Source organism: Cardiocondyla obscurior, linkage group LG08, assembly GCF_019399895.1.
Source record: "Cardiocondyla obscurior isolate alpha-2009 linkage group LG08, Cobs3.1, whole genome shotgun sequence".
NCBI classification, from domain to species: domain Eukaryota; kingdom Metazoa; phylum Arthropoda; class Insecta; order Hymenoptera; family Formicidae; genus Cardiocondyla; species Cardiocondyla obscurior.
This window is the reverse complement of record NC_091871.1, coordinates 2963867-2988117: the sequence shown is the minus strand read 5'-3', so window position 1 is coordinate 2988117 and position 24251 is coordinate 2963867. Positions and strand designations below refer to the sequence as shown.

Below are 24251 nucleotides of genomic sequence, written 5' to 3'. Positions count from 1 at the left end.
ACAATGATAAGTCGCCACTTACACGCGTGCACCGATTGTGTGTGCGCGCGCTCGCGCATACGTCGTTTACGAGAGTCTCACGCGTATGTTTTCACTGGTTTTTACTCCGATACGCATTTCGAAGGGTTATCGTTGCGATTTACTGGTTTTCCTCGATGATAACGTGACTGCGGTAATTTTTCTTAATTGCCTAATTTAACGGAATTGGTTTTAATCACGAATTAAAGTGAAGAGCTTTCGAAGAGCCGCTTACTCCTCTTTTTGCATCTTCTGTCGGATGTAAACAGATGCACCTGTGGAGGAAATCGTAGTTTTTAATACAGAAGTTATCTTATTAATGTATTTAGTAAAATGATATGACGTAATTAATTTTTGTTTTACACTTATTTATGTAAAAATTAATTATTTTTTTTTGCGAAGAGAAAAGAATGGGAGTAGGTTACCTGTATGTAAAATAATCGTACCTACACCTGTACATAAAATAATCAATTAATCTTTTATTTTTAGGTGTAGAAAAGATGTTTGAGAATAATCGGCTTTAGAGATTATTTCTCCCAAAATATTACGTATACATGTATTAATTGCAAATAGAAAAAAATGGACATTACCTTGGATGACAAACTGTCTGTGCTGCAGCGAATCAGTCAGCGAAAGCTTGTCGATATATTGGACGCTATCCCAGGAACGAAAGATTTAATAATAGAACAAAAGTTAATGAAAATATTGGACAGTTTCATAGGCGTGAGCGTACTCAAGTAAGTTTCTTTACAATTTAAAATATATTTTTTACTCATTACTGATCTGTAAATAATGGTATTATTTTATTTAGACAGTATGGGGTGAACAAAATTTATAAAATGGAGGAGGGATTGAAACCATCAAATAGTCAACGTATATTTTTAGTATCCAACAGCCTGATCGCGTGTAAGAGGGTCCTAGATCAAATACAATCCGAAATATCTCTTGTTAGTAGACCTCATGTCGGAGTGTGCCATCACTTATTGATCATGCCGTTCGTTCCAACTGTGTTATATAATCTAGTCGAAGAGGAAGGTCAATAAATTATTCTAAAAGACGATTATTACATTATTCGTTTACAATAATGTATACAATAACGTTAAATTATTTTTTTTTTAGGTTTATCTGAACTGGTTACGTTGCGGTCATTCTCTGCAGAATTCATACGATTAGACGGAAATGTTTTATCTTTAGAAAATCCAATGTTCACCGACCTGTATTATCATAAAGACCCCAGTCCTCTACGAGCATTAGCACGCAATCTGTGGTCGTTGCAGCTGATACTCGGCTCGCCAAGGCTCTCGCTGTTTCTCGGCAAGCACAGCCAGCAAGTAAGCAAATTAATGGAGTCCATGGAGCAAAGTCTGGGCTCGTCTGATCTAGAAAACGAAATCGGCGCCCTGATCATGATGGATAGGAGTTTCGATCTGACTACAACTCTTCTCACACCTGTAACATATGCGGGCTTGTTGAACGAAGTTTTGGAGGTGAATCTCGGTACAGCGACGCTGGAGAAATCGCAAACAAAATTGGATCCAAATAAGGATCAAATCTACGGGGAAGTGAGAGATACGCCATGCAGCGACGTTTTTCCGATTTTACATGGAAAGGCTAAATCACTAAAATGTACTGATTCTTATCGTTAACTCTTACATTTCTCGCTTTGCCGATACTTTTAATAATTGGCTAATATCAGCTGAACAGGAGGCGATACAGACGATGAAGTTAAACGAGATGGAGAGATACGTGTCAACGAAATTGCAAAAGACCCGGGACACGACCCGACAATTAGCATTTCATATATCCGCGTGCCAGACCATTGCAGACACATTAGGCTCTGAGTTTCAAGTCTTGCAGATGATTGAGAAGCTGATGCTTGACTGCAAGGATCGAAAAGAATGTTTGAGTTATATTGAGAGAAATATAGGTATATTTTTTATAATGCCAAAATCAATTGATAATTTAATCGCAATCGTTATAATACGCATTTAAAATTAGAATATGATTTTATTACGATTAAAATGTGAATATTATTATTTTTTATTTTTAGACGAGCATGCCTTACGATGTTTACGTCTCCTGTGCTTATTGTCGATCACTACCGATGGTATCACACAGAGCGAACTTCAAAATATCCAAAAACTGTATCTTCATACATATGGCTATCAAAATATCCCTCTGTTCTACAAGTTACACGCAACTGGCTTTCTAAAGTACAGAAACGAATATATTTTACATAAATTACCAAATTGGACCAGCGAATGGAGCAGCAGCGCACAGAAATTAAAAATGTTACCCAGTCATTCCAAACGGTACGACCAGAATGGTCGTACTTGTCCCAGCTACGTGTTTAACAATGCCTATATACCTGCAATAGTTCGTATTTTATTTCATATTATAAAATCAAATAATACTACATACGATATTATATATTATATTATCGTTTATTACAGGCGCAAATATTAAATATTGTATTGAATCAGGAGAAGGATTCTCGCAGCTTTGAAGATCTGACTAATTTATCAAACTGTGTGGTAAATGGCTACCGAGGAGCGTTATCTCCAAAAATGGTCGTAGTTTGCATAATAGGGGGTATTACTTGTGCGGAAATAGCGGCTTGCCGTCTCATAGAAAAATCTACGGGAATACGACTTGTTCTTATATCAGACACTATTGTAACTGGCAACACACTCATCCAAAGAATACAAAAAATTTAAAGACTCGTGATAGGCATTTGCCAGGAATGTAAAAATGTCATTTATTTATATAATAAACGGACAAAAAATTATGAAGATTATATCTATTTTATTCTATTTTTATTTTACTGTTTTTTATTTTTCACATATATTTAATTTATTATTTAACTATACTTACTGATATTTCTCATGGGCTGTTTGACCGTCTGATTATTGGCGTATTCACTCGTATGCACCGACTTGCACGGATATTTTTGTAGCGGCTCGTAACAAATTTTTTTTTAAATAAAAAAACTATTTGTCACTTGTTGATCGATCCATGATAGATTAATCAAATAACAGAGATCTTTTTTAGTTCCAAGAAAATTTGCTACGAGCCGCAGAGCAGTGGTCGCAGATTTTAGACGGGCAACATACGCACACTAGGCGCAATGCCGTGTGTGCCCGTAGCGCCTGCTAATGCCTCGGACGCAGAGAAACCAACTCGGAATCGCGGCTTCCACGCGTTTAGATAGAGAGGCTCGTCCGTGTGAAGCCAGCGTTTCGGCTGCCGTCGGATAGAAGAACAGGCCAGACCTATACACTGTCTGTCCTGTTCTTTCGTGGCGTCGCCGGCACATATCGCAGATCCGCTTCTCGGTAACATCGCGGAGTCTTAAATAATTTTAAATAGTACGAAATCCGAGTCACCGAATTGTGTATTGTACGACATTTTCAAGATATAATGTAATATAAATTTTTAATGTACAATGCAGCAAAAATTTTCCGTCCCACTTAAACAGACTGCGGACTGTCGGTTGTATATACTTTTCATATTTTCTGCAAGTACAACCGGTGTGGTTAAAAATTTTGATGCATTCTACACATCACTCATACCTAGTTTAAATTATTATAAAACAAGGAAAAATTGTTCGAATAGGACTTTAAAACTACTAAAATACGCGTCGCACAATCCGGCGTAACGCGAATCTCAAGCAGCAGATGCCAATTTCCCGAATTGCGTGCAGTAGCGCACGCACTATCAGTCACGGCTAACGAAACAGAAAACGACACTCCGCGAGGGACCGACGAATACTCCGGGCTGTACAACGATCAATTAAAAAATAAATTGAAAACGCGAATTATAACCCGAGAGCGCGAAACAATATTCCGATCACGAGAAAAGCGACCTTGTTTTATAATAACTTAAACACAACACCCCGTATAATATACAAAAACGCAAAACTGTACACTCACACTCATACTCATACTCATACTCATACTCATACTCATACTCATACTCATACTCATACTCATACTCACACTCACTCACATAATATTCACCGCGCATTTTATTACAATATCACTCATACTTAGTTTAAATTATTATAAAACAAGGAAAAATTGTTCGAATAGGACTTATAAAACTACTAAAATACGCGTCGCACAATCCGGCGTAACGCGAATCTCAAGCAGCAGATGCCAATTTCCCGAATTGCGTGCAGTAGCGCACGCACTATCAGTCACGGCTAACGAAACAGAAAACGACACTCCGCGAGGGACCGACGAATACTCCGGGCTGTACAACGATCAATTAAAAAATAAATTGAAAACGCGAATTATAACCCGAGAGCGCGAAACAATATTCCGATCACGAGAAAAGCGACCTTGTTTTATAATAACTTAAACACAACACCCCGTATAATATACAAAAACGCAAAACTGTACGCTCACACTCACACTCGCTCACATAATATTCACCGCTCACTTCATAACACTATGACTCATATTCACCGCGCATTTTATTACAATATCACTCATACTTAGTTTAAATTATTATAAAACAAGGAAAAATTGTTCGAATAGGACTTATAAAACTACTGAAATACGCGTCGCACAATCCGGCGTAACGCGAATCTCAAGCAGCAGATGCCAATTTCCCGAATTGCGTGCAGTAGCGCACGCACTATCAGTCACGGCTAACGAAACAGAAAACGACACTCCGCGAGGGACCGACGAATACTCCGGGCTGTACAACGATCAATTAAAAAATAAATTGAAAACGCGAATTATAACCCGAGAGCGCGAAACAATATTCCGATCACGAGAAAAGCGACTTTGTTTTATAATAACTTAAACACAACACCCCGTATAATATACAAAAACGCAAAACTGTACGCTCACACTCACACTCACACTCACTCACATAATACTTCATCGCGCATTAGATCGCTCGCAGGATAGTCCACGACGCTTCCGTTAAATCCTCGATCTTGACAAAAGAAATATGATGTATCTTGATGTATCTTGATGTATCTTGATGTATCTTGATGTATCGTCGATGAAACTTTTATTTAATTATGACTCCTCAAGGCGCTGACTCATCGAAGTGACCGTGAACTTAAACTTGAACTCCGGTAGAGAACAGTTATCCCCCCTTTACACATCCGTTCCCGACTACATTTAGGCGCGAAATGAGGGTAGCGCGGTCGTGATAACGGTACTTATGTTGGGGGGGTAATTAATTGGCGCACTAGGGAAAAAACGTTCCCACCTATCAGGTGATAAGAGAAGGGTTGTAATTGGTCGGCATGGGGATGATACCGCGAGTGTCCAATGAGTGTGAAAAATTTTGTATTGCGACCCGTTTATTTTTACCGTTATGCGCACTTTTTTGGCGCCGTTCATTCCGCTGACAACAAACTTTTTGAAAAATAGCGGATGCAAAGCATGCGCATGGTTTGTTTTAATATTCAAAAAAGAAAATAATTTAACCGGCTATGGACAATTTTTTCCCGCGAAGCATACTCGTAAAGGCAATTATTTAGACATTTGTCGGTATAAGAAAAAGAGAGTTCGCAGTTTTACAATAAGTTAATCCGTAGAAAGCGAGAGTGATAACGTGCAAAAAAGCCACTCAATTATTTCGACGATTATTGTGAATAAAAATTAGACATGTCGCTTCTCATCCGCGATATCGTAAAGTCAAATAGAGCTTTAGTGACCAGCACGCGCGAGTGATTTTCAGATACGCGGTGTAAAACGAACCCCGCTAATTAAATTATATGTAGAAATTTAATCCGCTCATTAACAATAAACGATCCGATCGATGGCGTTCGTTTTAATCAAGAAACGTGAGATTGAGTTATCGCATAATAGCTACGCGCATTAAAGCGCGTTTCACCGATACACATATCGGCAAAAATTCTAAATAAATTTATACTCGTTCGCAATCGAAATCTTTCTCTGTACGCGCCGAAATCTCTGACGGTCGGTCTAGTTGCGGAGCCTCGTGGGTGCGGACGCGTCGTTAATCGCTCCGCAATTACGCGTATTTAATTATAAAATCATTATAAAATCTTTTTATTTTACTGTTAAGTTTATATTTCTGCTCTCATCTTATAACTCGGCGATGTTAGTGTGAAGCGAATCTGTGATAACTGCCGGCGACGCCGCGAAAGAGTAGGACAGTGTATAGTTCTGGCCTTTTTTTCTATCCGACGGCAGTCGAAACGCTGGCTTCACACGGACGAGCCTCTATATCTACACGCGTGGAAGCCGCGATTCCGAGTTGGACTCTGCGTCCGAGGCATTAGCAGGCGCTACGGGCACACGCGGACACGGCATTGTGTGTAGTGTGCGTATGTTGCCCGTCTAAAATCTGCGACCACTGCTTTAGCGTCGTGTGCGTCGAGTTTCACATGTGCCGCATATATTGTATACCGCGCCGGCCGGATTGCCGATGACTGATTTTCCCCCCCGTTTTCTCATCCCTTGCCTCTGCCACCTAGTGTTACGTACGCTAGCCGCTGGCCGCAGAAAATGTGATATCTGCTTTTCGGTGTACATACATACATACATACATACATACAGACTACAGTACAGATTTGCCACAGCAAATGGTAGTATAAGTCGTACGAGTCAACGCTCCGCTGGATATGGTCAGATGATCGGATACATCAGTAGTACGACTAAATGATAAAATAGAAAAACGAGAAAATTAATCGACATCGCGGAATAGTGGCAATAATCGGGTAACTGAAATCTCTACCTCTCTTTTAAGTGACATGTTTTTTTAATACGAAAGCTATCTAATTAATATTTAAACATCGAAATTAAAAAAAAAAAAAAAAAAAAAAAAAACAAACCTTAAATGTTGGATTTCAGATGATTTGTGATCTTTAATATTTTGATAAAGGATTAAAAGGTAATTTTGTAGTAACATTACTGACCGAATCTGGTCTGTCACAATACATTTATTGTTATAAGTAATTTAATAAAAATATATTCGAGCTAAAATGGGCCATGGAATTGTTTCAGACAGGTTACTGCAGTTTCTCTTCTTGTCACAAAAAAATGTCAGCTTTATTTTTATATACCTTGTTCTATTTTTTGATATCCATATGTATAATTTATCCGCCGACAGAATTTGTATCAGCAGGATTGACTGTCAAAGACATATTTGCAAATTGGCTTGGCAGTGAAAATGAATTTTTTGTAGAATATCACATTAGGAGGAGTGTGGCAACACTACTATTGCATTCTGTGCTACCTTTAGGTAACAATTGTTTTTTTTTAATTGTAACAAACTTTTTTTTGCTTTAAATCACTTGTATAACTTATACTAATATATAAATAATATTTCCCTTTTACAGGCTATGTTTTAGGATTGCTTTATTTCAACCATATAGATGCTGAAAAATTGTTGTTGGCAGATGGAAATTATCTTGGACCATTTATTGTTCTCTGCTTAGTGATTGTTCCACTTCATACCCTGACAAAAATATTTGAATGGTCTGCCCACAATTGGGCAACACATCCAATAATGCAAAATCTATCTTTGTACAGTATGTTCTTTAATAACAATATACCATGTGTTGCCAAGAGCATTAATACAGAATATCGAAGGTATGTTTAAGTTTTTAGTTTATGCTTGGAAAAATTGTACTTAATCTTATGCACATATGTATGTTAAATACACATTTTTATCAAAGTATTTGTTTAAAAACTGATACAATTTTTTTGTTCTTTTTTTTTAGAATAGATAAAATTGCAATTGTTACAAATAGCATAACCCGTGTTGTAGTGACAGACAATTGGATTATTAAAATCACACCTTATAAATTGCAAGTGGCATATCAAAGTGATGCAATTTTAACTGTAACTAAAAGCGACATCCATACTACATCGAGAGATGAAGTTCAATTTATCAATATACAGGTATTAACGATAGATGTTTATAAAATGCTTATCTTTGTCTGTGACACTAACCTAAGTATCATTTTGCAGGTAAAATCTATGCGAGCTATGATACAAGGGTTTGACATAAGATTAAACGTATTGGATTTTAAGGATCTGCAAGACAAAGTTTTAGGACCAATCGCTATACCGCACAATATAACGTTGTATAAAACCTTGATTGATAGATTTATCGATACTTTTAAAGAAGAAGTCAATAAAAATCCATTTTACGATACTGCCGAGGTAATAAGTCGCGCAATTGCTGTTAACTATTTATTTTTATTTCTTGTCTTTAATAATAAATTGGTACTTATAGGAGTTAGGTCAATGCCTCGGTTGTTTGCAAACGTTGTCGAATGTTAAATTAAATAGATTGTGTAGAAGTTCCGAAATTGTGGGCCTTGATGATTGTACGACGTGTTTTTGCCGTCCAATGTGGTGTATAGATTGTATAGCGAAATGGTCAGTAATTTTTTTTGGATATTCTCCATTATAATTGATCGATCTCTTTATTATAATTACTATTTAAATAGGTTTGCTTCGAAACAAGATGAGAATGCACCAGAAACGTGGCTGTCCTCCAAATGTAATTGTCCTCTCTGCCGAGCACGATTTTGTCTTCTAGATGTATGTTTCGTAAGAAATTTAAACGATTAATATATAATACTAATATGTATTAATATTTCAGTAATGTGCATTATATTGTGAATAATTCTTATTTTGTAATAAATATTTTTTCGATAAAACTTTTACAAGAAACAGAATTTGCAACGTAAAAAAAAAAAAAAAACTAAGAATCCGCATTAAAAAAAAATGCGAATCGTTATTTTTGCTCATGAACGATGAATTTAGATGTAATGCTGTGTAATTTGCATGTACGGGGTGTAATATGAATTTAATTAACAAATATTGGGACACCCTGTATTACCCGATGATGAAAAGCCATTGCAGCGGCAGCATTGCATCGAACAACTGAACGTTGCACGTGATTGTATATGTATACGTTAGTGTATTCACAATGCCGATTGATCAGAAACGTATTAACGGACCGGACGCCTCTACACCGTACAATATTTATATTCATTCGGAAGTAAAAGATGTATATAACAATGTAATACAACCTAATACTACAAAACGGCACGACGGCCGCCCAAATAATGAGCTTAGAAATATATGTAAGATTTAGGTTATATCGCATGTATTTTACAAGTTTTATTTAAAGCAATTTTGTTTAATTAACGTTTAACATGTTAAAGAGTATATTGTTAAAGTAAGCACACTCATTGCTTTTTATGTTTAATATATGAAGACAAAAATTAAATTATTAATTATAGTGAAAGTTACTTTAAGTTAAACAATTTTATCAAGTTAGTAATAAAATTAGAAATTTATCGAAATTGTTAAGAATATAATTTCTTAATTGTTTTATAAGTGAAATATATGAAATATATGAAATAACTTTATTCATATTTTTTTGACAGTTGTGAAGACAAATGTAATTAGTCAAGCTAAAGGTTCAGCATACATTGAAATAGGCAGTACTAAAGTCATTTGTTCAGTATTTGATCCTAGAGAAGTACCAAATAAAACTGGATATTGTGTGCAAGGAGAATTATATTGTGAATTTAAATATGCACCTTTTTCTTATTGCAAAAGGAAATTACATCAGCAAGATGCAGAAGAAAAAGAATATAGTTTGATTTTGCAAAGAGCATTAGAACCAGCAGTGTGTCTGGTACATGTGTTTCTTCTTTACAAAAAAAAATTGATATTTTTTAATTGATGGGAATATCTTAATAATTATTAATTGTATTTTTTTTATTTTAGCAAGAGTTTCCTAATTTTCAAGTAGATGTTTATGCAACAATTCTTGATAATGGGGGATCAGCATTAGCTGCAGCAATAATGGCAGCTAGTCTAGCTTTGGCAAATGCTGGAGTGCCAATGTTTGGTTTAGTCACTGCCTCAACCATTGTGAGTTATCTTATATTCTTATTAATTAATGACAATGTGTAATGACAAATTTTATGTTGCTTTCGATAGGGGATATGGAATCAGGCATATCTAGTAGACCCAACAGATAAAGAAGAAAGTTTTTGTCTTGCAAAGTCTATGTCAGGTACATTAAACAATCATGGAATTATTGTGCAAGCTGCCCTTCCACAACATGGTCAGATTTCTGAAATGTTTATGGTGGGCAACATGGACATGGATGCTATTGAACATTCCATAGATCTTTTTCAAAATATTCACAAAGATTTGTGTCCTATTTTAGAGCAATGTCTTGTAAAAACTGTGTTTAAAACATTTCATCCAAACAGAAGAGATGAAAAATAAAAAGGATTATTTCGTCATTCAATTAAAAAAAAAAAATTATCTTTAAACTAACAAAAATTTTACAATTTATAATTGTTAAAACGTTTGTTTAGTTTTCAAACGTAATACACGCGTGTGTATGTTTTAATATTAAGGAAAAAGAAATTTTTAATTAACGTTAAATTTAAATCGTTGGTTTTGGTAAATCTTACAGTTGATTTGATTGCTATTAATGCATATTCTTTAATTTTAGAAAAAAACTTTTCAATCTCTAAAATTTAATAATCGGTACGAAATTTTCTCAGAACATTTTTTATTTAATTAGTTAATTAAATGAGCACTGTTTAAAAATTTGTATGCGTATACTGCGTTCCGTGTAATCGTAGCAGCGCATGCTCGAGTGTGTCAATTTATATTTTGTATCTCCTAAAAAGAAGGCAGCCGTAAAGGCCCGTAAATTTTGGCTATTTTAGGGTCATCGTAGATGACTCAGAAAAAAATGGTACGCATGCGTTATGACACAGTATCGTAGATTTCATTCATGCGTATGGTGTTACATATCTCAATAGATTTATAGAAAATAAAAATAAAAATGAATAAATGCAATCTAAATGATTGCAATTATTATTATTTTAATGCTTTTATAATCGAATTATACGAATAATCGATGCAAAAGCGTATAAAGTAATGAAAACTGAAAGTAAATGTGCTAGCATTTTATTAAACTTTTGCAGTTTTAATCTAAAAAACAAGGATATACAAAGTGGTTTTTTTTAATAAGTTCTTTTTGTTTTTGCAAAATTAATAAAAGCTGTTATTATGGGAAATCAATATAAATATATGTCATACACATATGTATAATAATGTATTATTATAAATGTTGACAAATTTTAAGTATATCTTAAATTAATATTACTAATAAGAAAAATTACAGTACGATCGATGTGGACAGAAATTTTAAGCAGATGTAACATCTAAATATAAATCTGTCAAGATATCTTAGGGGGGATGGTATGGGGCGTGAAAAATTCCTTTACTTATTGTTAGTCTAGACCTCTAGGGATTATTTGGAAATCGTGGGCTCACTACTTGACTAACAGTTGCCAAGAAAATGTCGATGTTCGGTGAAAGAAATCTGATTGTGATTTTGTTAATGCGCATTAAACTGCAGTAATGACAATTGTAACATTATTTAAAGAAACGGAAACAGTGGATCTACGCATCGTAGTACACCGTACAGATCGTGTTGCATGAAATAAGAAGAAGAGAAATGCTGTCGAGAGCGGTATAAATAGAAGTTGTATGAACTATCACACATTGCGAAGTGTTTTAACAGTTTTCAGAGATATAAAGGCGTTACTTACTGCCTTTCTTAAGTTTTAAAAAAAAGATTTGATGATAATTGAAAACAAAAATCGTACGATAAATTAAACGCAAAATGGATTTTTGGAGTATACAACAGATGAAAGATTTTTCCGCAGAAGGGGAGAATAAAAGTGTGAAATCATACGACATGAATATGTAAGATAAATCTATGCATATATTTTTTAATCTTTTCTTAATCATTAAATTATTATGTTGAACATTTTTAATGTGCCTAATAGAGAAAGATCTGAGGACAATGAAGATATTAAGGATGATTTGCCGCGTTATCTGGAGATAGCTAAAAGAATGTGGCAAATATGTGATACACAAGAACTACAAGTAATATTATTTTTATATATATTTAAAAATATATGTATGTAATATAAATTGTATATAAAATGTATCACATATTATAAATATAAAAGAATGTGTGCATATATACATATATATAATAAATAATGTACAAATATAGTTATTATAAATGAATGTTTTTTAATTGATATATGTGTATATATATCTTTTTTTTTTTACAGAACGTTCAACCTCCTGTTAGTTTGTTAAGTAATAGACAATATGATTTAATACCAATGCCACCATCGAATTCTTTTTCTGTAAATATGTATTTGAATAACCAAAATCAGGAGATAAGGCAGCCTAAAATATTTAAATTAAGAAGCAAAGGGTATTGCGTGAAATTTTATTCATTTTGATATACATATCTTTTTGCGTGTAATTTTTATAATTTTTTAATCATTTTTATTAGCATTTTTTATTTACAGTTTTTATGAATCACATTGTGCCGAGGCATTAATAAATACAAATGGGAATTTGGATGATGCTATGGAAATGTTGTTCTACAAATACTACGATGTTGCAGATATTCCAAGATTTAAGCATTTTGAAGTTCCTAATGATGTAGAATTATTAAGAATACGTCAACAAGAAAAGCAGATTCTTGAATCTGTGTTTCACAATGCATTTGTTGAAAAAATAGAAAACCACATTTGGATGTTTCAATTAGAACTAAGATACTTAACCAATGATACCTCAGAAAGTTCATACTTTACGTTAGAAATAAGATTTCCTAAAGGTATAATATTCAAATTATACTTTAATTATAATATTAACTATATATTTTGCTAATATCTTTAATATGGATTAATAAGGTGCAAAAAATGTTAATTTTTTTATTTATGTTGTAGAATGTATATATCCATATGAACCACCATATATTTATTTTTCTAAAGACGATGGGATATTTTCACGTATAAACTGCCTAAGAATAGCAAGAAGATTACATAATGAAGCATGTTTGTGTTCTTTTTATGGCATTCCGTCAATGCATTTTATAATTTCATTATTGACAAATAAAAATGAAATAAAAGCCTATTTGGAAATAAATAAGGAACCATTTTTGCACCCGTTGGAGTCGTTGTGCAATGACACACAAGACAAACAAAAAAAAATAGACGTATTTATAAGACTATTTGAGACCGAAGTAAAAATGATATTGAAAGAAATAGCAAAAGAGGGAATGCTAAATTGTTTCAATCCACCTTCTACAAGGGAGCAAACGAAAGACAAAGAAAAGGAAAAGGAGAAGGAGATTAAACTACTTGAACCATTGCATACAAAAGAACGAGAAGTAAATGGTATAAGAGGAAAGGAAAATGTATTCGTAATTTATTTACGTGAGTTATTATTTGCAAAGAAACAAGAAAATAGAGAAGAAAGTGTTAATAAATATGTACTCGAATTACCGCAAGCGAAGACGAGACAAAAAGAGGAAGAAAGTACAAGCAATTCTTATGTACAAGTACCACGGTATAGAGATATGCAAAGGGTAGACAGAAAAAATTTTCTTAAATTTAATAGTATCGAAACAAATAGAAATAATGTTACTTTTAAACATAATACTGAAAAAAAATCTTATCCCGCAAACATGCTAGCAGAATGTGATAAAATAAAACAAAGTTTAATCTCCTTAGATGTTTCTTCTTTTTCAAGTAATGTAATTACGCCATTACATGCAGAAAAATCAGAGAAACAAGAGAAAATAATGATTAATCCTGAAGAATGTGTAGCACTACATGTACAAATATCCAAAAAGAGGGAAGAGAACACACTCAACCCTGGTGAATTCACACCGTTATGTACAAAAAAATCACAAAACGAAAAAGATAATATTATCTATTCTAATATAGTTCTACCGTTATGTACAGAAAATCTACGAAAGGACGAAAATAATATAACTCATTCCGATATATTTTTGCCGTTATGTGCAGAAGGACCACAAAAAGAAGACAATACAATTAATTCTGATATGTCTTTGCCGTTACAAGCAGAAAAATCACAAAAGGAAGAAGAAAATATAATCAATTCTAATATAGTTTCGTCGTTATGTGCAGAAGAACCACAAAAAAAAGACAATTTAATCAAATTTGATATGCTTTCGCCGTCATGTGCAGAAAAATTACAAAAGGAAGAAAATAATATAATCAATTCTAATGTACTTTTATCGTTACATGTAGAAAAACCACAAAAGGAAGAAGATAGTATAACAAATTTTGATATTCCTTGTTCATTATATGTGGAGAATCAAGAGAAGAAAGAAGAGAATATATCTAATCCTCACCCAAGCGAGCCATTATGCAAAGATAGATTAGAAAAATCAGAAAGCAATACAACCAACTTTAATACATTGGAGACGTTATGTTCAGAGAAATCAGAAAAAAAAGATAGAAATATGCCCAGTTTTGATGTGCACGTGCCATTACATACAGAGGAACCCGACAAGCGAGAAGCAAATGTACCTGATTCTAGTGTATCTCTCGGCAATTTCAACACAACTAATAATTATTATTCTTTTTATCGTTATTTTGGATGTAATAAATACTTAGGCAATAATATGACATTACAAGATGAAGAAAATATGATAATAAAAGAAACATTTACATGTAAGCAGAGCAATTCTAAATATAAAAATATGCAAACTGCACGGAAAAAATTGCCTTCCTGGGATAAAAAAGATGAAATTTTGAAAGCTGTACACGAAAATCAAGTTGTTATTGTTTCTGGGGAGACCGGATGTGGTAAAAGCACTCAGGTAGATTGCACTACTTTTTACTTAACTATAAAAATAGCAAAATAAAAAATAATTGTGATAAAAATGTTACAGGTACCACAATTTATTTTGGATGACTGGATTATTAATAGAATAGAAAAGGAACATATTAATATAATATGCGTCCAACCTCGTAAGATATGCACTGTAGTACTCGCGACACGAATAGCAGAGGAAAGAGCTGATAAATTAGGAGAAGTAGTTGGGTACCACGTACGTTTAGAAAAAAGAAGGTCTAGTATGACGCGACTGTTATTTTGCACCACGGGAATATTATTGCAACAAATAATGAGAGATCCCCAATTAACAGACGTGACTCACGTTATATTCGATGAAGTGCACGAAAGAAATGCTGAAAGGTAGAGCATTACTAGTTAAAAATTTTTTCTCACACACACACACACACACACACACACACACACACACACACACACACACACACACACATATATATATATATATATATATATATATTATCATATATATAATTTTTTTTTTAGTGATTTCCTGTTAATGCTTATGAAGGATCTCTTGCCGAAAAAACCGACCTTAAAAATAATATTAATGAGTGCGACACTCAATGTCGATCCATTTTGCGCATATTTCGGAGACGTGCCAGTCCTAAATATTGCGGGAGCTTCCTTCTCGGTAAAACAAATTTTTCTCGAGGACGTGCTCGAGCAAACAGGATATATTCTCGATGAAAATTCTAAATACGTTTCTATGGATAAAATCAATCAAATCATGTCTTCAGAGATTTCTAATTCCATTAGTGAAGCCGCAAACGCATCAGACGACGATTACGCATCTGAAAAATGTAGAGACGACGAGTTAACAGTGACGCAACTTATGCGTAGATATCCTGATTACTCTAAGCAAACGTATATAAATTTATATTTTATGAATTACGAAAAAATTAATTACGATCTAATAGAACATATTTTGGAATGGATTATTACTGGAAAACATGAATATCCCAAAGAGGGTTCTATTTTAGTAAGTATTTTATTCGTCGATTCTCCGCCTGATATATTTTACTTTAAAAAAGTGATCAAAATGTTTTTTGATGTTTTTTTTATAATATAAAATATAAATAGATTCTGTATACGTTATCAATATTTTAGATATTTTTACCAGGCTGGAATGAAATAAGCGCGTTGAAAGATCAATTGGACAACTCTATTCTGTCACAGCGGGGTAAAATCATGATTGTGCCATTGCACTCGAGTCTTTCAATCGACGATCAAAAACGCGTATTTCTGAAAGCTAAAAAGGGGGTTCATAAAGTTGTGATTAGTACAAATCTGGCAGAAACGTCTATCACTATAAACGATTGTGTCTACGTGATTGATTCAGGAAAAATGAAAGAGTCGAGATTTAACTCGAATAGAAACATGGAGTGCTTGGAAGCCTGTTGGGTGACGCAAGCGAATGTCAAGCAAAGGAAAGGTCGCGCTGGCCGAGTAATGCCCGGAGTGTGTATTCATTTATACACCTCGTACAGGTATATACCAAAACTATTGTTTAGCACTTGTATAATGCACAATTAATGTACACTGAGAGGTAGATATGGCATTTACCTTTCAGCGTACACGACATTTAATTTTACAGTTACGAACAGTTTGCCGCATACCAGATACCGGAAATACAAAGAATTTCTTTGGAGAAACTACTCCTGTATTTAGCGTCTCTGAAGTGGAAGCGAGACGATCTGTATGTGATAATGCGTAAGGAAATTTTCTATTAAGTTTTTTATACGTCTTAAATTTTTTCTGTTATTTATTTCTTTCAAATGCAATAATAATTCGTATTTTTTGTTATTAGAAAAAATGATTGATTCCCCGTCGTTCTTCGAAATCACCGGCGCGATAAATCGTTTGCAGGAGATCGGCGCGTTTGATTCTGATTACAACTTAACGGCGCTTGGTTATCATTTGAACAAGCTACCTGTCAACGTACGAATTGGAAAGCTAATATTATATGGAGCGATGTTTTCCTGCTTAGATTCTGTGCTTACTATCGCCGCGTGTCTGTCGCACAAGAGTCCGTTTAGCGTGCCGCTTGAAAAGAAAGATAAAATCAATCCCAGAATAAAATTCTTCTCGGCCAATTCGGATCACTTGACTACTCTTTACGCTTACTGGGTAAAATTTGAAATATTATTTTTAATTATCAATCCGACAATAATTATTTCATAAAATGTAATTTATTTGTAGGAGTGGCAGAAAGTGTTGTATTTTCGAGGTAAAGTTGCCGCCAGAAAGTTTGCTCAAGAAAATTATTTGTCCGTAAACACGTTGTACAATATAGCGGATTTAAAGTATCAATTTTTGGAGCTACTGGTGTCAATCGGTTTCGTATCTGTCAGTTTACCCAAAAGGCAGTCTAACACTGACAATATTATAGTTCTCACTGGACAGGAGCTAAACAAAAATAATACCAATTTGAAGCTGCTGCAAGGTCTTCTATGTGCGGCTCTGTATCCTAACATCGCGAGATTTAAAACAAGTCAAGGAGTCACTTCCAAAGAATCACGTTTTCTGTTACAAACACGAAATGGCGATATCGTCAGAATCCATCCGTCATCGGTGAATTCTACAGTCAAATCTTTTACAGATTCGTTCATAGTGTACCAGCAAAAAGTTAGAACCACACAAGTTTATATTGTGGAAGTGTCAATAATCCCAACTATAGCTATAACACTTTTCGCCGATTACGAATTATGGTTGAACGTTTCATTTGACGATACCTCCATGATTACTCTGGACCCGGACTGGATTAACATTAAATTGGAAAGAGACGTAAGCTAAATGTTAAAAAATATATATATATTTTTGTATATACAATTCTAACATAAGTTGTCACTTATATAAATATCGTTTGTGTCACTTTTGCAGCACTTCCGAATGCTGCAAAATATGAGACTGCACTTGGCAATATTGATAATGAAGAAGATGGAAAATCCTTTATTGGATTTTTCAATAGATTCTACTGGTGGATATATCATTAACAAATTTATACAAATGGTGTCAAATTCCTAACGAACGAATATTATTTATTTACAGCCAAAAAGTTTTTAAACTAACTAAGATAATTGACGTTTTAGATATATACATATATATCTTTTTTTCAGCAATATTGTATTATTTTGTTTATTTTTATATTATACATATATATTATATGTTATTTTGTATATTATAATATCGGTAACATTGCTTTTCTACGTGTGATATATAGTTTTCCATAATATTGACAGTAAAAAAAAAAAAAAATTCTTTTCCTTACCAATTATTTCTAATTATTATTATCGGCAAAACGACCCTGATGAATAGAAAAGAAGTGCCAAAAATAACGTCCAAATTGTAAAGTAAAGTAATGTACAAATGGTAGGTAAAATTATATTTGCCGCGCGTCGTGGTCGATTTAGTCAAGATGGAGCTAGGTCGCTCCTCCTTTTTTTCCCCCTTGGGAAGAGATCCACGGCTGCCATCTTTGTCGTCTCGTGCGCTGCTGTGTGCTGCGTTCCGGTAATTACGGTAACGGCGTGTTCGGCGTGTTACAATAATCTAAAGTTTCAGGCTCAATTGCGTTTTCCACGTGCATTTCACGTCCAAGTTGTGTGCAAGGGCTCACGATGAGTACCGATAGTATTGAGAAGCTGTACAAGAACTTCGGCATCCTCGCTGACGCGAAAGATAAACTCGTGCAAGTATGTGCGCACTACTCTCACTTTGGTTACAGGCGCCGGTTTCCGATTAGAAACGTTTCGGCTGAAACCTCGTCTCCGATGCGTTTCTGATCAAGGTCTCGCTTTTCCGTAACGAGAGCATTATTCGCGGCAATTGCTTCTGCCACCCGAGATTCCGGGTTTATTCCAAAACTCTGGGGACACACAAGCGTCCTACGTGCATCCACGATGCATCTACGTGATAGGCCCACTGTTATAAAAATCAAAAAACATCGAAAAAATGTATTTTTTTGGGACGGAATAAAATAAAAAAGATTTTATTTGGAGGATGCATGCATATATCTTAAATATACATTGATTTTTTTGTTTATATATTTAAATAATTAAAAATATTTATTATAGCATGAAAAGGAGTATCTGGAAATTCTGACAGCAGTTAAAGGGTCGCCTAAAGAAAAACGGCTAGCGTCGCAATTTATTGCTAGGTTCTTCAAGCATTTCCCAAAGCTAGCAGATCAGGCAATAGATGCTCACTTAGACTTGTGTGAAGATGAAGATATGGCTGTAAGTTTTTTATTAAGAAATTATTTTTGTCTAAATATCACTGAAATAATAAGTAGCATACATATATTTCTTTTTTTTTTTTATAGATTCGGAAACAAGCTATTAAAGATTTACCAACACTTTGCAAAGATAACAAGGGGCATACAGCAAGAATTGCAGATATCTTAGCACAACTATTGCAAGCTGGAGATTCTTCTGAGCTTGCAGTTGTACATAACAGTATTATGTCTCTTATGAAGAGTGATCCTAAAGGTATTATTCAATGATTTGATTATATGTTTATAATAATATTCTCAAATTTACGCGACGTGATTTAAATATGGAATGTTTGCAATTTAATTTGTTAGTTAAATTAACTTTGTATTTGCAGGTACTTTAAGTGGTTTTTTTGGCCAAATTATTAATGGCGATGATGGAACCAGAGAACGTTGTATAAAATTTTTAGCTACTAAACTTAAAGCAATAGGGCATGACATTATCACAAAGGAACCAGAAGATTATTTGATTGCAGAATGTAAAAAAGTATTACAGGTAATGATCTAATACCATTTGTAATATTATAATGCACAAACTTGTTTCTTTTTTTTTTTTTTACTAATATTTTTTATATATTTTATATATTGTAGGATGTAACTGCTGACGAATTCCACAGTATTATGGAAATCCTTGCATGGACTAGATTGGGATCTACTGTCAGTGGTCAACAAGAATTGATTGATATTGCAATAGAGCAAGCTGAATTATCTGTACCTTTTAAACATACTAACGTTGAACAGTGGAACAGATTAGTTCAATGTGTGAAACATGCTCTTCCGTTTTTCAGCGTATGTATACAAGTTATTCTCAGCATTTGAATACAATATTTAATATTTTAAATATTTTACATATTTTTCTCTAATTAATAACTTATGTTTTATATACATTTCGATATTTTTTTTAGTCACAAATAGATTCATCAAAATTTGTTTCGTACATTTGCGTACAAGTTCTACCACATCTTTCTTTGATGACTTCTCCCGATGGTAGAGATATTCAATTGGAATTGTTAAAATTACTTGCTGAATTGTCTGTGTTTTGTGGAACTATTGAAAAACCTGAAGATAAAGTCCAACAGCTATATAATACTCTTATTGTAAGTATTTCTATATTTATATACATACACATTTTTATAATCTACGTTTATTATATGATATCTATTATTTGTATTTTGTTGATTGAAATTATTGCACTTACTTAACCATCGTTATTATGTATTTTAGACTTACATGCCGCTTCCTCCAGCTACAGAAATTACCGATGTACCAAAGCTACAATTTAGTCATGTGGAATGTTTAATGTATGCTTTTCATAAATTATGCAAGCAAACTCCTGAATTTTTGGTAAAAGATTCAGAACAGCTTAAAGAATTTCGATTGAGACTACAATACTTTGCGAGAGGCATTCAAGGTTACATAAAAAAATTACGTGAAGCTATCAGCGGAAAAACTGAAGAGGAATTGAAATCTGAGGAAAATCAATTAAAAGTTGTAGCATTAAAAACAACCAACAATATTAATACGTTAATTAAAGATCTATTTCATTCACCTCCCAGCTTTAAAAGCGTTATACATCTTTCATGGAAAACGCCTTGCAACGATAAAAAGGTAACTAGTTTTTAATTTTATAAATTAGAAAAGTGTTTTGTGCAAATAAATATATTTGTCATTTCTATATCTAAGAATATCAATTTGAAGTTGTAATTACTTTGATTTGAAATGTTTTAACTTTATTAATTTTATGTCTGTTTTAGAGCGAGAAAAATTCTGCCCAGAAGAGACATACACCAATCACATTTGATAACAGCCCGAATAAACGTAATAAGGAAGATAAAAACCACAAAAGAGAAATATATACACCTCCTAGTGGTAAATACAGTTCAAACATATCCAATTATGGTAAGTAAATGCACGCGTTAAAATTTAAAAAGATAAATTTTACATTACAGTCATATTTATCATTTTGCTTATTATTTTAAGGTCGCGGAAGATTTAAAGGTAACAGACCAAGAGGAAGAGGCGGATTCAGGACAAGAGGTCGTGGCCCATGGCGAAAGAATTTTTATTAATTTCAAAACTCAATTGAAAACATCAAGCATTGAAATAACATTATAAGCGCCTACTTCGTCAAAATGAAAAAAAAAGTTCAAAATTTAAATCTTTTATTAGTCTTTATGACTAATATATAAAAAATAGCTTTATGATTATTCAAAGAGAATGACAAGGTTTTGGAATATATAAAGCAAAAACCAGAAAACTTTTTTTCAAATATTTATTAATATTTATATAACATAGAAAAGGTATGTGGACAAGAATACAACATACCAATGGCAACAAAAATTCAAAATATTTTAAATCTAGTGTAAAATTATAGAGAGAACAAAATATGAACAATAAGGCGCTATATTAAAAAGATTAAAAGAAAAAATTTTCATTGATCGACTGATTTTATGAAGTTGGAACTATATATGGAAAAATGAAGAAAGAAGACATTTCCAGGCACGAAACTTATGAAAATGATATTGAGAACATAAAAGAAAATTCAATGAAGATATGAAAATGAAAATCATGCTGTTACCGAAGTAAAACTTGAAACCATGCAATTAAGCCGAGCGACAACATTCATACATCGATCACAGTTATAGAAGCCTGAAGAAGATAGAAACAGTTTTTGCCTCATGAAAAAGAAGCTTGAAATTTATAAAAAATTCCGTTTTTTCCTATATTACTGTCCTTTCCTTCAAAACCTTTACATTTATTGGTTCTTGTTAATATTTATCTGTTGACAGGGTTGAACTGTGCATAACGGAATTTGAATACAGCCGCGCAAGAAGCTTGATCGAAGAAACACCAGATATAATAAATGATTATTGATAGAAATATGTATATATATATTGATTATTTAATCTCGTAATTATTTTCTACTTCAATTTTGAAACATACTTTTCTGCATATTATATATATATATATATATATATATATATATATATGTTAAAAATGTTTTTGTACATTTTTCAAAAAATTTCGAGCTTAAAAGTATATTTAACATTCTTTAATGTAAAAAAAAAAAAAAATAAGAAAAAAAGAATTTCATGATTCTGTGTTTCTTCGATAAATAACATTTGGAAAATCATTTGGAGCAGCAATTATTACTCTGTTTTTTTTTTACAGGAGACATATTAGCGAGAGGCTTGGAAAAAAATTGAGGGAACTGGACTCCAGGAGTATTTAATAGTTATATTAAATTTCTATTACAGAATTTTTTCCAAAATTGGTCCGGAAGCTGGGAGACTGCTGTTTAAAGAAATTAATTAATATTTTTCTTTCAAGAGCTCAGGATGGATAACATTATTTTTATTATCATATGTGTGTATATCCTCTTTCATGTGATTGCCGTTCGTGAGGTGAGTTTAAAAATTATTCTTCCATCTTTCCTTTTCCTCTGTCCATCGTTATTGTGTAAAAAAAAATTTGTGTTAGCCATAAAAAAATTCGTAAATGTTTTTAATTAATTCAATAAATAACATTATTTAATGCTACGTGGTGTTTCGTTTACCCAGTAAATGCAAAAGGCAAGGAAATTGGTTTAAAAAAAAAGAAAAAAAAAGGACTGCTGATTTAATAGGAACAATTGACTTTAAATCAATTAGTAAATTACTGCACACATGAGTGACCGCATCTGTATCTAATCTGTTCCATATGTAAGTTTTTATTTCATTAATATGTCTATAATAAATACGTATCTTTATGAGAACTGGTAAAAATTAGTACTTTTGTTACACGCATATGAATTTGAATCGTTACATGTAATTTTAGTTTTGATAAAATCTAAAAAAAAAAAAGTTATGCACAACGGAATTTGTCAACCTAATGAATGGAGAACAAAAGTGAAATTTTAAAGCAATTGCATTCTTTTTATTTGCAGATAAGCGCATATATGAGGTAGGGTTCAAATAATATTTTTTTACTTAAAAGTATTTTTTTTAATATTGTAATTTTATTAAATAACTAATAACATGTAAAAAAAGATCACATTTTATCATCTATTATCGTAGTCCATATAATTTAAACTATATATCGATAGGTCAGTTTGTCCGCGTGAAGATGAAGAGTAATCCTTCAAAACAACCCATTTGATGAAAGCATATCGTCTATCACTTTGCACATTATACGATCGCTTGGACTGCACGGATCTTGCGTTTGTTGTTCAAAACCTAGATTGTCCACAGATTCCATGGCATCCGTGTTTATTGCAAGTTTTGAGTCTAATTCTGAGGTATCTGGAAGCATCTGTAAAGCATGCTGTAATATTTCTTGAACCTGAAATAATTTAAATGTCACTCTTAGATTCGACATTTGCAACAAGTACGGAAAACGAGCAACATATATGTGATATGTTATAAAGAATTAAAAATTGATGTAAATATAAGAGTTAAAAACCTTTTCAAGATGCTTCTGAAAGCGTAATGCTGTTTCGTGACGTTGCCTACGCTGCAATTCCATCATAACTCGCAACGTTTCCCTGGCTTGATGCGGTCGAAATTCATTTAAAAGGTGATGAATGTGAATGAACAACAAACTGAGATCTTCAACCTGAAACAATAGACTTTTGTCACAAAGTACATACAGCTTCCTTTATATTACAATTTTAAATTATAAATTAAGTTACCATATACAAATTGAAAATACAATGAATATAAATGTACAAAGTAACTGTTAAATTCTCAATTTACATTATTTTTATTAAAGTATAAAAAACTTTATTAATAAAAAATATATGTATTTTACTTTCAGAGTAACTCGAGGAGTTTTTGGTATACAGCAGGTTCATTTTTTTACAAGAGGGATTAAGAATTTTGTCCGAAAGTTACAGCAGACACATACTTTCTCCGCTCGTCTCGGGCTGTCGGGACACTGGACGAGCAAGTCGATCAAATCCAAGAAGTTGACGAGGAGGGAATGATTGAGCTTCTTAAGCTCCCGTCGGCGATCAAAGTGCTGCGGGTATAGCCGCTTGATGCCTTGAGCCTCGAGGGGCCTGATAATCGTGTCGTCGGCGTTGAACACGTTGCCGAACATGGAGTAACTGTCGTGAATCGGCGGCGGTGGCCGCGGAGCGCGCCCGCGACGCACATTCTCGTCCGTGTATAAGTTGATGTACTGAACGGGAGGCAGCGGCAAGGAGCTGACCTGTATCGCCTCCGGAGCCGCCATACCTGGGACGA

At 33.3% G+C, this 24251-nt stretch overlaps 6 protein-coding genes across 11 annotated transcripts; 5 read left to right on the top strand and 1 right to left on the bottom strand.

The window, feature by feature from the left end:
• The first annotated feature begins 16 nt into the window (after positions 1 to 16).
• Vps33b (vacuolar protein sorting 33B) lies at positions 17 to 2815 on the top strand. Of its 3 annotated transcripts, none has more exons than XM_070660440.1 (7): positions 17 to 83; positions 508 to 755; positions 830 to 1053; positions 1138 to 1644; positions 1715 to 1945; positions 2069 to 2394; positions 2472 to 2815. In XM_070660440.1, exons 2-7 carry the CDS (start codon positions 598 to 600, stop codon positions 2733 to 2735), a joined length of 1710 nt encoding a protein of 569 aa, XP_070516541.1. In that variant the 5' UTR covers positions 17 to 83; positions 508 to 597; the 3' UTR covers positions 2736 to 2815. The 3 variants fall into 3 exon arrangements, with proteins under 3 accessions (XP_070516541.1, XP_070516539.1, XP_070516540.1); XM_070660438.1 differs by having other exon boundaries at positions 25 to 172; XM_070660439.1 differs by lacking the exon at positions 17 to 83 and adding an exon at positions 231 to 361.
• Positions 2816 to 6276: 3461 nt separating this feature from the next.
• LOC139104758 (E3 ubiquitin-protein ligase TM129) lies at positions 6277 to 8698 on the top strand. Of its 3 annotated transcripts, none has more exons than XM_070660447.1 (8): positions 6279 to 6727; positions 6861 to 6900; positions 7018 to 7251; positions 7349 to 7601; positions 7733 to 7913; positions 7983 to 8177; positions 8251 to 8396; positions 8468 to 8698. In XM_070660447.1, exons 3-8 carry the CDS (start codon positions 7050 to 7052, stop codon positions 8589 to 8591), a joined length of 1101 nt encoding a protein of 366 aa, XP_070516548.1. In that variant the 5' UTR covers positions 6279 to 6727; positions 6861 to 6900; positions 7018 to 7049; the 3' UTR covers positions 8592 to 8698. The 3 variants fall into 3 exon arrangements, with proteins under 3 accessions (XP_070516545.1, XP_070516548.1, XP_070516546.1); XM_070660445.1 differs by having other exon boundaries at positions 7014 to 7251; XM_070660444.1 differs by having other exon boundaries at positions 6277 to 6727; positions 6861 to 7251.
• A 134-nt stretch (positions 8699 to 8832) lies between these two features.
• On the top strand, positions 8833 to 11577 carry LOC139104763 (exosome complex component MTR3). Of its 2 annotated transcripts, XM_070660458.1 has the most exons (5): positions 8833 to 9109; positions 9416 to 9669; positions 9762 to 9908; positions 9978 to 10053; positions 11449 to 11577. In XM_070660458.1, the coding sequence occupies exons 1-5, from the start codon at positions 8953 to 8955 to the stop codon at positions 11502 to 11504; spliced, it is 690 nt and encodes a 229-aa protein (XP_070516559.1). In that variant the 5' UTR covers positions 8833 to 8952; the 3' UTR covers positions 11505 to 11577. The 2 variants fall into 2 exon arrangements, with proteins under 2 accessions (XP_070516559.1, XP_070516558.1); XM_070660457.1 differs by lacking the exon at positions 11449 to 11577 and having other exon boundaries at positions 9978 to 10283.
• Positions 11578 to 11633: 56 nt separating this feature from the next.
• LOC139104743 (putative ATP-dependent RNA helicase DHX57) lies at positions 11634 to 17962 on the top strand. The gene is made up of 12 exons (XM_070660414.1): positions 11634 to 11771; positions 11855 to 11954; positions 12149 to 12297; positions 12395 to 12705; positions 12818 to 14721; positions 14794 to 15098; positions 15240 to 15735; positions 15864 to 16243; positions 16351 to 16466; positions 16564 to 16883; positions 16956 to 17540; positions 17637 to 17962. Exons 1-12 carry the CDS (start codon positions 11689 to 11691, stop codon positions 17778 to 17780), a joined length of 4893 nt encoding a protein of 1630 aa, XP_070516515.1. The 5' UTR covers positions 11634 to 11688; the 3' UTR covers positions 17781 to 17962.
• Positions 17963 to 18199: 237 nt separating this feature from the next.
• Positions 18200 to 22565, top strand: Cass (apoptosis inhibitor cassowary). Its single transcript, XM_070660441.1, has 9 exons — positions 18200 to 18448; positions 18830 to 18991; positions 19078 to 19243; positions 19362 to 19522; positions 19618 to 19815; positions 19932 to 20123; positions 20251 to 20634; positions 20781 to 20925; positions 21007 to 22565. Exons 1-9 carry the CDS (start codon positions 18374 to 18376, stop codon positions 21093 to 21095), a joined length of 1572 nt encoding a protein of 523 aa, XP_070516542.1. The 5' UTR covers positions 18200 to 18373; the 3' UTR covers positions 21096 to 22565.
• A 438-nt stretch (positions 22566 to 23003) lies between these two features.
• Positions 23004 to 24240, bottom strand: Med7 (mediator complex subunit 7). The gene is made up of 3 exons (XM_070660459.1): positions 23911 to 24240; positions 23467 to 23619; positions 23004 to 23346 (listed from the first exon to the last, which is right to left on the bottom strand). The coding sequence occupies exons 1-3, from the start codon at positions 24238 to 24240 to the stop codon at positions 23146 to 23148; spliced, it is 684 nt and encodes a 227-aa protein (XP_070516560.1). The 3' UTR covers positions 23004 to 23145.
• Positions 24241 to 24251: the final 11 nt, after the last annotated feature.